General features: G+C 37.9%; 1 protein-coding gene across 1 annotated transcript in view; it reads right to left on the reverse strand.

The window, feature by feature from the left end:
- Positions 1-361: 361 nt before the first annotated feature.
- The window catches only part of LOC110454178 (toll-like receptor Tollo), a 24754-nt gene continuing 9971 nt past the window's right edge, over positions 362-15144 (reverse strand). Inside the window, exon 2 of the mRNA XM_021503553.1 lies at positions 362-4077. Coding sequence (XP_021359228.1) covers positions 476-4072 — 3597 coding nt within the window. The 5' untranslated portion in view covers positions 4073-4077 and the 3' untranslated portion in view covers positions 362-475. The remainder of the gene's footprint in view (positions 4078-15144) is intronic.

A 15144-nucleotide genomic window follows, 5' to 3' on the forward strand; every position in this document is an offset into this window, starting at 1 on the left:
TTATTTTATTTCATCAGGTCTCTGAATTAATTTCAAAACAATAAGTTTTCCCTCCAAAACTGGACAGTCTATATTTATATATATATATATCACAGATAAGTATAAAATGTCAATGTTAAATAAATATATTTATCACGTGACTACCGAGTAGAGTAGTGAATACGACCATGTCACATTTTACGTATTACCTCATACCCATTATGAAGTCATAACCAAGACAATTTAAATGACGTCATTACATAAGGACGTCATACTGGACAAAGTAGAGTTATTTAGCGAGTTTGATGACTTGCGGAAAGTCCCTTTTTGAGAATATTTGAATACATTCTCGGTAACATGATAAAATGGAACTTGAATTTGCTTCCATTTTATATGAGATTGACGAACTTCTTTCTGAAGTTTTCATTTTCATTTTCGACCATGCTCATTTCATTAATTTCATATACAATGGTAACTCATTTTAATACACGTGTATTTAAGCCATTTGCTTCTCCGATTTTTCAACAGGATGGATTTCTTCATAAATATTAAAGTTTGCAACGGCTTCGGTCATGTGACCGAAGTCACACGTGTGCCGATGGACACTAGACACACGTGATATCGGGGTTTCGTATCCTTCGTCGTCTGGGAGACCGGAAGAAGTGTTTCCAACACCTACTTCCGGTCTGATGTCAAGAATTCTATCTATCGGAGTAACCCGGTGTTTAATGTCTGGCATAGCGTAATACAGTTTCTCCCAAAACCAGGGATCGCTATATTTTACATAAGTCCGTGTCTGCAGGTATAGTTTGAGATCGGAGCTCATTTCGTTTACATTAACGTCACTCAGCAGTATAATAATAAGACGATTTGTCCTGTCTTGTAATACGTGGCTATGAGCCGTTTGGAATTCATACTGGCACCACTCGCTCTTCAGGAAGTTATCGGACATGATAAGTATGGTTCTACGACTACATTCCACGCTACGAACGATAGTCTCCGATATTGAAGCTCCGATAGGGAAATCCCGATAATGAACACATAGTTTGAACCGATGGTCCACATCTTCAAGTCTCGGAACAAGTTCCCGAATCACGAAATCCTCATCTTTATGACTGTAGGATATAAAAGCGTCATATATTTGGTTCACGTCCGACTTCTCGTGTGACATTCGACATCCAAATTTTGCAAAACAGAGTACCTGGATAATATTCTTGTGCCAAAACACCAGCCCAAGAACAACGACGACAACGACAATTGCAACGATAGCACAAATTAGCGGGAGGTTGTCTGTGCGGTCAAGGACACGAGTTAAGCTTTCACGTGACAAATTTCTAAACACTAATGTCACATTTGGGCACATCGCTTCCATATCTACATCCTCAAAATTTACAGCTCTATTGGGCCTGCTGTTGAAAGCGTATATGTTGTCAACATCGGTGTCGTCTGCTACACATTCCAAATCCCTCCGGTCGACAATTTTCTCTACAATCGTGTTCGTATTATAGAGCATCATTGACAGGAAGTTACAGTCACATGACCACGGATTTCCCGCCAAAGACAGTCGATGCCACATGGGGTTAGAAAGCGTTGCATCAACTATAAATTTTAGCTGGTTATTCGCTAGGTAGAGTCTCTGGATATTTGGAGTGTGTTCAAACACAGAATAATCAATGAAAGAAATTCTGTTGTTTTCCAAGTTTAGCTCGACAAGGTTTTCTAGTCCATAAAACATTCCATACAGCACATCTTCCAGATAGTTTCCGTCTAGATTTAACACTTCAATTGATTTTAGTCCCACGAAGCTCCCATTTTGTATAGATTCAATGTCACTGTTATTTAGATAGAGTATCCTCAGAAACTCTAGTCCAAGAAATCCAAATCTCGTGAGACTCGAGAAGTTATTTCCGTCCAGCCAGAATTGAGTGGATACGCTTGGGATATGGGAGGGAATACTAGTAAGATTTTCACGCGAACATTTAACAAAGTTTGTCGTACTGTGGTCAAGACTACGGAAGCACGTGCATCGGTGTGGACAGACGAATCTGCAGACACATCCCTGAAACTCACAACACCGACATTTTGACATGAGGCATTCCTCATAGTAATTGCAAAGCATGTTTGATGGCTCAAGTTTATAAAGGAGCTTGTTTTGAGCTTCGAATCCCCGGTGACACAGTATTACATCCATATCGTAAATAATCGGCTGACCATAAGACGGTCTACTCTCTTCCATTTTCTTTCTCAACCACTGTAACTTGCAATCGCAGACAAACGGATTACCAGCGATGTAAAAAGTTGGTGGGGTACCTTGCAAGGCAGGTGACACGGAAATCGATAACAATTTTAAAGTCTGTACAAGATTATAACGAATGTCAACTTTTCTTAAATTTTTGAAATTATAAAAAGCATAATCTGCAACGCTCGTGATCTTATTGTTCGCCAAATTGATTTCCTGGAGAGATTTCGGAAACTGTTCCCCGTTAACCGAGTTGGCTATTGCATTGTAACTCAGATCAAGATGGAGGAGTGAGTAGAGGGAACTGAACGCCCATGTGACGTCACTGACGTTGTTGTGTTGAAGGAACATCCATCTCAGCTCACTAGCGCCATGAAAAGCTTCGTCTTCGATCACATCAATGTCGTTATATGCCAAATTCAAAATCTGAAGAGACGGCGGTTTGTTGAACACGCCACGTGGTACAACGCGTATGTTATTGAAAGCGAGGCTTATACCCTTCAGAGTAGGAAGACCTTCAAACGTATTTAAATCCAAAGTATCGATTCGGTTAAACCGGAAGTCGATAAGATTGACGTGTTCCATAGTTTTTAGACACGGTATCTCTGACAGGAAGTTGAAAGAGATGTTTAATTGGGAGACTGACTGAAGCGGAAGCAGAGATTCATTATCAGCTTGGCTTATGTTGTTGTTTCGAAGGTCTAACTCCAACAGCGAAGTCAAACCTTCAAATGCATGCCTGTCAATATTTTCAATTTTGTTTTTCCCAAGTTTTAATTTTTCCAATTGTAACTGTTTTTCGAAGAAACGTTCACTTAGATATCGTATCCGGTTTCCAGACAGATCCAGATAAAACAGTTTTTCGAATCTTAACAGCGATTCCCTGTCAAGCTTGCTGATGTTGTTGTTCTGGAGTTGTAATTCTGTCATTTCTCGCAGGGGCCACAACTCTGTCCATATCCGGTCGTCCATGTTGCAGTCTCCTAGAGTCACCACACGGAGTTTTGTTGAATAACCGAAGAAACCTTCTGGAACTCGGCCTAAATTGTTTCCATTCAATGCGATTATCTGTAGATTTTCTTGTTTACGAAGAAGATAGGGCGGAAGTCTTCGAAGGCGATTGGAAGACAGATCTAACCAACCAAGGTCGTTGAGAGACCAAAAGGCGTCTCGATGTATCGTCATAATACGGTTGTTACTTATCCCTAGCTCCCACAAATTTGGGGCGGTAGACGAAAGTTCATTTCCGAGGTATTCGAACTCATTAAACGGTAGGACGATTCTGGAAAGACTCAGAAGTGTGCTATTTTCACAGGCAAGACCGGCATCGGCCATAGACCGAATTTTGTTATTTGTGAAGTTGACGTAAACAAGATCCTTATTCTCGCACAGACTTGGCACTACTGACACTTCGGAAGCCACAACTGTCAAGCGTGTTAAAGATGAAGCGCTCGAAAACGCCTTCGGGTCAAAGGTCAACTTTCTAGCATTTATCACGGTAAGGATTTTTAACAATGACATACCCACAAACAGATCTTTCGGAATATGATCAAATTTGCAATTTTCAAATGTGAGTGCTGAAAATGTGTGGAGGTCCTGGAACATCCGACTTCTCAGATGGGAATGTAGTTGAGGGTCGCACTCCAAGTGCAAAGTACTGTTAACTGACGTTCGAAATAGGGCGAAGTTACTGTTGTCATGGACGGTTGATAAGGAACAAAAGACATCGACAAGAAGGTCCGGGCTGTCACGGTGGGAGCACGTGCATTCTTCGGGGCACGTGTACTCGACACACCAGCATGACGTCACCAACAGGGACAACAGCGCAACGACAACACACGCTGGCCGCGTCATCCTGCCTGAAAATATATGAAAAGAAAGGTTTTTAAAAATTTATTGTAAAATGTAATAGTATTGAAGAGAAACCGAAACAAGGCGAAAAACAACTTACAGAATACGAGAAAATTGGTGCTATTTTATATGTTGTGTTTTTCCTGTGTCGACTTGGAACAAGCAGTGTCATAATTGATCGTGTCTCTTAATTAAGGAGAAATTTTGAATTTCTAAATATATAACAGTACAGTTTATTTGGAATGCATCTTTCTTGCTAACAAAACGTTTTTGCTTTTAAGCCTCCTAGACCACCTTTTACTGAAAAGCTACATTTTCAGGCTCTTAAATACCATAACAAGCTCCCAAACTTCGGAACAACTCGCCCTTTTTATTTGTATTCCACCTTGATCGATTGTAAAATCGAATTTAGATTGTGCAAATTTAGATTGGGGTGGAGGAAATCGACCGATGTATTCCGAATGCCCATCGCGAAGACAAAGTGAATTTTCCATAAAGTGGCATGTATCGATTTTTCTGTCAGGTTGCACTATCTTGTTAAGCAGACGCGAGTTTATTAAATTTTAATCGCCGTGAAATAATGTTTTTTTCCTCTCGATTAATTGTGATTAGTCTCGTACATATTTCCGCTAGCTAAGCCATAATCGAAATCCTTCGGTTCCGTAAGTTCCAATATTGAGTGCAATTTGTCTAGGTAATATCGTACGGGTATGGCTTCAAACTTGTTTACTATTTACGATAAGTGGCGTTCATTACATCGGAAGTGAGATAATTAAGCAACCGTGTGAGGATGAGAACGAACCATCCGGCTTTATCCGGACACGGAACAGGCCTCGATTGTAGATCGTTTCTTATATAACATAGTTCCGAACAAGGCTCCATTTTTTTTCTTTTTACATTTCCGATAGCTTTTATTTGAATAATAGTAAATATTAAATATTAATAAACAGTATCTAGAAAAGTTGGTGCTGTAGAATAAACACATTTATGAGCATGACAAATCATCTTAATATCAGATATTTGTATATCGGTCCATAAATAAGATTTAAACCCCGCCCCTCTGCTTCTTCCCTCTCCTCGCTACCATTTTGGTTATAAGAACAAGGCGTGTTTCAAACGAGATGAACCACAGCTTGCTAGTTACAAAACAGTTTTTAACAACGACTTTTATGAAATATGATCATAAAGCCGGGTATCGATTTTCTGCATCTGCCGAAGGTGACCTCTGACCTCGATATTAAACAGACTCCTATCATTAAAAACGCTGAATAATAATACGAAATGTGAACGATCAATTATAACGATTTGTTAATCATCAAAGGCTGTATGACTCATGATCACTTGTCATTTTATTAACTGGTGTAAAATTTGAACGCATTAGCACACATCTCTTTCTTCACAAGTATTTCGAAAAAAACACACACAAAAATAAAAGCATCTCTCATTGGGAAACGCAAATGAGACAGCAAAATAAACACTCTGAACTCGAAATTCACTGCAAGTGATGCCAGTTCAATGACAATTATTTGTTTTTATATCATGAATATTGATGAATTGTGCCTACGGTGATGAGCTACAGCCTGATCTGTTACTTTTCCGGATATTGGTGATCGCGGGACGGTTCCGGTTATTAGATATTACAACACCTCGGTGCTATCGCTGTAGACGATGATTCTGTTTGGTTAAATGGCGTTTCCTGTAGGTTTAGCAAGCACATATTTTATTGATTCGAGAAATATTCTCCCTCTGGGTAACAGCTAGCTGTAAATCAAGAGAAATGAGTTGTGAAGGGAACCTGAAATAATACCATAGAAAAAGAGATGATATCATTTCATTCGCATGATATGAGAATTGACACCTCGTTTTCAATGCAGATATTACACGCTCGCCTTAATCGTTTATAGATTTTATTTTCATAACTCGTGCGATCGTTAATGTGACTGACAACCGTCATCTCAGATACATTTTAAAAATGTACATGGAACTCTTATTATGACGATATAATTCTAGATTGAATATCGATTATAGTTCCCGCTGAAATAAACTGCATGCGGAACCGAAAATTGATGTATATTACAGGTGTACGATGTGGAAATCTATTATGTTTGGTACGAATTTCCCGGCATACGCAATATCCACCAATCAGCACGCGCCATACAGTTGTACATGCGCGGCACGCTCCATATACTTTTCACTTCCGGTTCAAAACATTTCATGTTAGTTTTGCCTCATCTAAAACCGATTTGTGTTTAAAGTAATGATTTTGATGATTTACTGTTTATATTATGAATAAGGGTTATACAAATATTTTTCCAATATCCTACATGGGGCTGAGGATATGGTCTTATGATGTCTAGCTCTGATCATGATAAATTTGTGCGATGCTGCTAACTCAGCATAGGTTATATTTCGGATCGATCCATATCTGCCCACACACATCATATCTGTCCGAGGATCATATCTGTCCGCACGTATCATGTCTAACCGTACGTATCATGTCTACCTGCACGTAACATGTCTACCTGCACGTAGCATGTCCACCTGCACGTATCGTGTCTACCTGAACTTATCATGTCTACCTGCACGTATCATGTCTACATGTACTTATCATATCTACATGCACGTATCATGCCTACCTGCACGTTTCAAGTCTACCTGCACGTATCATGTCTACCTGCACTTATTATATCTACCTGCACGAATCATATCTACCTGCACGTATCATGTCTACCTGCACGTATCATATCTACCTGCACGTATCATATCTACCTGCACGTATATGTCCACCTGCACGTATCGTGTCTACCTGAACTTATCATGTCTACCTGCACGTATCATGTCTACATGTACTTATCATATCTACATGCACGTATCATGCCTACCTGCACGTTTCAAGTCTACCTGCACGTATCATGTCTACCTGCACTTATTATATCTACCTGCATGTATCATGTCTACCCATACGTATCATGTCTACCTGCACGTATCATATCTACCTGCACGAATCATATCTGACCGTGTAAACCCTCGCCCAATATCGGCCTTCGGGCCTCAAGGCTATCGGGATGATATACGGCTCTTAGATTAATTCAAGATATTTAAATTATTAAAAAAAAAAAAAAAAAATCCTTTTTTTTTCTTTTTCACTTCAGCATCTAAATGAATTGTAAAAAAAACGGGTTTCAATAGTTCAGGAAGTGATAAGCTTGATCAATGATTATTTTTTCTTTCTATACAAAACAACAATTTCCTGCGTTCAAACTTTCCATATTGTACATGCATACACAAAGTAAAGTTACATGCAAAATAACAGATTATTATCTTGTATATTGACCAAACTGTTAGAAAAAACGTCATTAAACAGTTATTAAGCTAATCACATTTTAAACTAGACCCTGGTGTCTATATCTACAAAATTAAGATAGGTACATGTATATTTGTGATTTGAGTATCTAGTGTTTGACAAGGCCTTCGTGTGATAACAACACTGGTCGTTTTCGTTTATCGCGATCCAAACGGTTGAACCGGTTGGATCAAAGTTGTTCGTTTATGAAATAAGGCCGGACCTATAGTAACCTGATGCTGTTGTCAGACGAGCCTTGACAAAGCCTATCGCAGTCCAAACGGTTGAACCGGTTCGACCAGAGTTGTAAGATATAACGTCGGACGCGGTAATCTGATGCTGCTTTCAGGCGAGCCTTGACAAAGCCTTGCAAGACTTGCATACACATTTTCAGTTCCACCAGGATTTATACTCGAAAATGTTACATTTAAAACAGACAAATCGGTTGTTCCGCATAAACGAACAGGCCTAAGACCATTCGGAACACCTCGCCCCGATTCCAGTTCCTTCCAACGTTAGATGACCGTATCGGCCGAGAAGTTCCGAGTGGCCTAAGACGTCACATGTCGCCGGTATGGTGAGTGACAAGTCCCGAGGATACTCGAACGACAGCCTTCCTATAACGCAATAGGCTTGCAATACAAGGAACACGGGATTCAGTTTAACAGCGGAGCTTGAAAATATGAATAAGTCGACATATGATGCGCTGGTTATAAAAATGCAATTTTTATGAAAACAATAAAAAATATATTCATATAATAGTCTTACTTGCGATTTTTTTCAATCAATCCTCCTGGGGACTTTCTGGGAAAAGCAATTTGTTCCAGTGGTGTGATGTTATCAAAATGTCACATCCAATTTTCGTTAGATCTCGATTTCTGCCGACATATCCATGATATTTGAAATGGAGGCCTGTGCATTGACCGTAAAATAGACTCTATGGCACCCGGCAACACCCAAGGTTTCAGAACAAAGTTGATGATATTTGTTTAATTGTATTAGCTTAGTCTTCACGCTAGAACGAGTTCACCATCCTAACGAAAATGTGGTTTAATGTTTCGCCATTGCGCTGTGGGACGATGCCAAAAGAATATTGCGTGCGGATATTTGATAAGAACGCGATAAATATATTTGATAATATTTTCAATAAAATATAGAAGCACGAATAAAATACCGTTTTATATATCAAGAGGCACGTATCGTTTTCATTTGGAAATACCGAGTGAGGAAAATGATAATATCGAGTATTGTAAAGGTTCATATGTACTCTTACGGTTCGAATTTCTGTTTAAATAGAGTCATATTTCTCCCACACTCACTGTAGGTTTCCTCATTCCCGACTCGTTGATAAATTGATAAACCTGCTAGGAGATGGTAAACATTTTTTTGTTACCGACTAGTGGGTAACACACTGGACATGATGTCACTGGTCAATCTCTTAATGTGTCGGCATGTAACAATGCTTTGCGACGTCATCTTTCATTATGACGTCTTGGTTCATAGCCCCCCCCCCCCCTCCACATATACACATACATAATAGGGACAAGGAGACACTATATATTAAACAAGGTGAGTGTGAACTTCAACAAAGTAGATTGACGCAACTGTGATAGAAAACCCGGTATACGGAATAGGGTGGTAAACAAGATGCAACGAGGTGTATCTACAACAGCCATATATACCAGACTATAACTGGAAAAATATAAGTTAGCTTCCACCAGGGATCGAACCAGCGATCCCCGGCTTCCCAATCCACCGCTCTACCAATTGAGCCAAAGGAAATTTCCCATGATTTTGGATATGTGCAATTAAAATCTGCCACAATAGTCCTCTGTTTAAATGTGTTCGCTTACAAACACCATTACAACCCAGACCAAAACTCCCCTTCACCACAAGGAGGGCCACGGCCACCATTTATACATGTGTAACAGGAAAGAGAGTAGCGTGCTTCCACAGGGTTCGAACCAGCGACCCACGTCTCCCTAGTCCGCCGCTTTAACAATCGAGCTGAAGAGAAATATCCCTTCAGCACGAAGCTTGAAGGCAACCGTGATCATATGTAAAACTTAACACACACCACAGAAATATGTCGGTTGTAGATAATGAACCAATTACTATGTTACAAAAGCCTTCATATCCGGATGGGGTCCTACTGGTACATGTACATGTACATAATATCATAAAGACAATTCATAGTTTAAATATTTCTGACTAAGCCCGTCTCCGCCTTCAACAAATTCCGTATGAGATTTTGTATACTAATCATATAAAGACCAAACTCACAATAATTTACGTTTTTATTTTTTTGTGGTCACAAAATTGAACTAACTATTTTATTCTGTAATGTTGTAAAGGGTATCCAGGAAGTCTTGTCTTTCGGGCAACGCCAGGCCACATCGTGAAACAACCATTAAAAACGTAACCATGAACATTAATACCATTAAAACCGTAACCATGAACATTGACATCATTAAAACCATAATCATGTACATTAAATACCATTAAAACCGTTACCATGAACATTAATATCATTGAAATAGTAACCATGAACATGTATACCATTAAAACCGTTACCATGAACATTAATACCATTAAAAGCGTGGCCATGAACATTAACAAATTAACAATGTAAACTATTAAACTGAAAAGCATTAAATAGGATTGATCAAAAATCTTTAGCTGTGATAGAAATCAATAATTGTGAGTGAAACTTATTTAATATGATTAATTAAAAATCCATAAGTGTTCATGTGACAGAAATCATTAAAAGCGACTGAAAATCATTAAACATCAGACTGAAAATTGTAACATTGCTGCTCATTCTAAACAACATATACATGTGAAATATCTTGTCTACAGGTAAGGAGCATGCCAAGATGAAAACGTCCGGATAAACTGAACAGTTAAAATTCACTTGAAAGGCAAATGCTTTGATAAGAAGATATATGAAAAAACATATATTTCAATTATCGGAGACCGATTAAGTGAGGTTCTGTCCAAATTTTTTCCGACAGAATTATTTTAACCACTCGACCTTGACCTCAGAGACGAAGGGAAGCTATACACGATTGATTATTGTGAAACAGTATCCTGTGTTGTTAGGTAATAGACATCTTACAGTCTAGATCGATTCTCTAGACTAGGTGCACGGCTTGCTGTATAAACGCTGCAAGTTTTCGCAGACACGAAAGGGAAAATCTTTACGTACTTCTCAAGTACTTCTGAAAAATGGGAAGATGATTTTGAAGCGACGTTAGCTTATATATAGATATATAACACGATATCGACGCAGAGTACATGTAAAGAGTGGCTTTGTTGCCAAGAAAGGAGAATTAAACCGAAGTGTGGTTCTATTTTCAGGCTTAGGACGTAACCCAGATGCAGCTATGTTACCAAATAAGGGAGAAATTATGAGCATAGATGTTACAGTATCTAACTTAAGCGATATTACCAAGTAAGGGACATAACCCAAGTTGAGCAATGTTGCTAAGTAACTTAGGGGCATAGTCTAAGTGAAGCTACAGGGTATGCTGCTAAATTCTCCTCAATTCAATTAGATATTTATATACAGCTGTGTCGTACATGTACAGGTAATTTTCGTTTTGACCTTTCCAAATAAGAAACGTAACATTTCCAACGTCAGGGCGCATTTCAAATCAAGGGACGTAACTCATATACAACACAACCAAGAAAGGGGGGTAACCCGTGTGCACCATTGCCATATCAGGGAGTATACTTCGTTCTCGAAAAGGTTATATGGACGGCTATTGTAAATGAATGAATAGCAAACGGGTCTCACATGTATCGAGTATGATGTAGAGGGTCATCCGGAAAGTAAACAAAACTTTCACGTCTCTATCAGACGAGCTTTGGGCTGTACTGGACTGTAGTGTTAATCAAAGGTCGCGGGATAGTAGGGTTAAATCAAATTCGCTGTATGATTGGTCGGGGGGTACTCGAACAACAGAATGCTATATAGTGCAAAGGCAAGAAACGTGGGTCTCTGAAGATGGTCTATATTATTTTCTATTAGATAGTTAATCAAATAAAACTTCCATACACTTAAAAAGAAAAAGAAAAGAAGAAGAGGAGATAAAACAAAAGGTTTTTTTTTTTTTTTTTTTAAAGTTTTACAGTTTATTAGCATCTGTTTTCACAGTTTCATTGAAAGGAAACCCATCACCACATCGAACGATACTCGCCCGAAATCCTAATATAAAGGGCTATAAAGAAGGACTAAATCCCAGTCTGAGACATCTTAATGTCACTGTAATGGTTTTAAAGAGGTTCAGTGATGAAATAATTAGACAGGCGTCTATAGAATCGAGAAGTTTTGTTTTTGAAATCACGATTACCGTGACGTCATAAAACACGTGACATAAAAAAAACCTTGACATATCAATAAATACTACCACAGTTTCGTCTAGGCCAAGCCAACATAATAACGTGTTAATGGTTTATCGTGTGAGTTAATTGCTATGTATATTATTCGATATAACCTGATATAATGGTCCCTGTCTAATCCGGATTTCAAAGTGATCATTTCAAAGTGATCAATTTATATAATATTTATATCAAACATAGCTGATATCGATTGACCAAATCCTGCACAAACCGGCCCAAGTCGAAAGACACAAGCAAATTTCAAAAGCAACCTTTCACTTCAAGCGCAAATAGTTTAAAATCGAGGGAAAGATACGAAGAAATTGAGTACTGTACAGATGTTAAATTTCGCGGGGTTAAAATTTCTCGATTTCGTGTCCAAAACTTATTTGCGAGGGTTTAATTTCGCGAATCACAATTTCTGTAAGACCTCGCAAGGGGTTCTTGAGCAGTAGTTAGGAAAGGCTAAAACACACTTTCTGTTTTATTTGGCCTTTGATTCAATTACACTAGCATTCATTATTGAATTTTTGATATAGATACCTTAACAGTTTGTTAATTCACCTGGAAGCCAAAATTGGTATAATCAATAAAAAAAATCAATAAGTTCGTATCAATTTAAGGACAAGAGCAACATTGTAACATATCGTACATGTAATTTACATATTTACTCAAGAGCGAATCTAGATAATCATTAATGAGAAATTGGACTCAATTTCATACACTGTAGAAATCTATATCATAAGTCTACTATCACATTTTGTTAATTTACCTAAAAGCGAAACTTGGTCATTAATAAAAAAAAATCGATATGTTCGTATCAAGTAATATAAACGACAGGGGTTTTCATTATTTACCTAAGAGCGAATCCGGATGATCATTAATGGGAAAAAAAGCCTTAGATTGTACACTGTAGTTATCTATATTATAAGCGTTATGCAAATACAGCTATTCTAACACACTTTGTTAATTAACCTCAAAACTAATAATATATATCGATACGTTCGCATCAAGTTGTGGTTCAGTGCTAACATACCTTTATATTTACTTGAGAGCGAATCCGGATGATAATTAAAGCACTCATGCAAAATATCAATGTTATGACATTCTCGTGAAATATCTTTGTTATTTACAGTTAACGGGAAACCATTAGATTTTCTATTTATTACATTGATAAAGTAAAAATGACGAATTTTTTTTCTGCACCAAACTAGAAGCGGAATATTTGACGCCGGGTTCTAATGACGTCACCCTTGATAACAAGCTGTGCGCCATTTTGAATGGGCCACTCAACGCATTTCTACCGAGTTTTTGTTGCTATTTACTGGTACGTTTTGCCAACAAAAATGAAAGCAATTGCGTAAATGTGTTACTAACTTTGTGTGTGCACCAAAGATTTGAAAACAATCATTTACTCTGCCATCTTTTCCTCTGCAGATGAACAGAAAATCATGCGGCAGTAAATAAAAAATAACATTTTGATTGGTCAATACAAAATGGATACTGGAACTTATATCATCACACGTGAAGAAATAAGTTTTTATCACACTGATAATTTTTGATATTTTACTGGTAAAAATGTAATAAATATTTAATATGAATACATATATAACGGATTTAGAGGGTCTCGAAGCACTCGGGAGCCGTTGGCAAATGCCGTCGGTTCCCGATTGATCCCGAAGGGTAAATAATATAAATGTGTACTCTCAGTTTAAAAACTTCAATGACTAGCTAATATAGACAGACCCACAAAATATAATATCATGCTCATTCTTGAAATACCAAATTTTGACATTCCTAGCGATAACTGATTCGAGTAATTGTCAAACAAGAAAGTTCGTCAACATCCGGTATTAGTAGCGAGAGAACTAGTCTCGTTCAACCAGACGCTTGATCACTTATAATTCAAGATTGGCGTAGCTTACGAAGACAACAAGAGTCTGGTTGAACGAGACTACGAGCGAGCGAGAGAAAATTAAAGCGGCATGGAACATCATTTTGCATAATTACAAATTGGTGTATATTATTTTGAGTGTTCAATATCATTATCATTCCCACATAATCAATGTATAGCAATATAAATTATATAACTTTACACGTTTGTTAGAGAAATTCAAAGAGGTGCCCGTAATGACGCTGTAATAATCACCGAATAACTGCCCCAATTCGTGATTATTTCAAGTACTTCATGATGATTTCAGTGTTAACTAATTAAAGGAGGTTTGGCTGTCTTGTGACCAAAACATGGGCTATTGAAATGACATTTTGTTAACAGCGAAATCTTTTTTCAGCAAAGAATAGCACTGCACAAATCATAATCGCGATTGAGATTTTCACTTAATAGATGCTTTATTAACTTGGAACATACTGTATTCTAAATTACGCTCACTTACGCTCTCTGCACCCCTGGAATGTGTCATAATAAAATTGAAGGCTCAATGTGCAGCACCTTGAGGATGAGACGAGAAGACTAGTTTGGTCCTTTGATATACACCAAAAGAATCTCGCGGTAGCGTAGCGGCGAAAGTTGACAGGCTTTGAAGTCGGGCGTCGCTCCTTTGTAAACTCTAAAAAATAAGTATCAGCCTAGTGATTGGTCAGGATATATTTTACCTGACACCAATCAAATAGCTAGTGCCTGACATATTCCAGGGGTGCAGAGAGCGAAAGTGAGCGTAACCACTGGAGTACCGAGGATGACGCATAAGATAAAGCTTGTTTTTATCAGACTTAAGATTTCTTTCCTCTCAATGTATTTATATTTCATTTTGATGCTATGCATTTATAATTCCTTGATTGCAACAAAGATTGAAGCATAAGAATGGCAGTGGATAGGTTCCGGTTTAAAAAAACTATCAACGTGACAATGGTGCATTGTAATGTATTATAATATTTAAGCTATGCGGTTCTCTAAACCTGATATCCTGTAATTATAATTGAATATACCGCAGGGGCCTGGGAACTAATCACAGTATGTATGTTTTGATTTTTCCTGAAACATGTATTTACTCTAAAGTCTAAAGTAAAGACTATTATCTGATGGTTTTAGAATAAAAAAAAAAGTAATCTCGAAATAAAACAAAAAAGGCATCTCGAAATGAAACGACAGTACCCATATCTCCAAATATCATTATTGTGGTCGAAACTAATAAAACGTTCGTGTTATATCACTACAAAAAAGTATTAGTACATTGTAGGTCAAACATTATACGTACATACGTTTCTGGCCCTGTGGTCAATGTAACAACACGGAATAGTACCCTTTCCCATCTGAACATAAAAAAAACGAAAAATAAAACCGTCTCACTGATTATAATGCCCCCGCCCCTCCTCCCCCGCCTCTCCTCTC

Source organism: Mizuhopecten yessoensis, unplaced genomic scaffold (assembly GCF_002113885.1).
Source record: "Mizuhopecten yessoensis strain PY_sf001 unplaced genomic scaffold, ASM211388v2 scaffold7713, whole genome shotgun sequence".
Taxonomy (NCBI): Eukaryota; Metazoa; Mollusca; class Bivalvia; order Pectinida; family Pectinidae; genus Mizuhopecten; species Mizuhopecten yessoensis.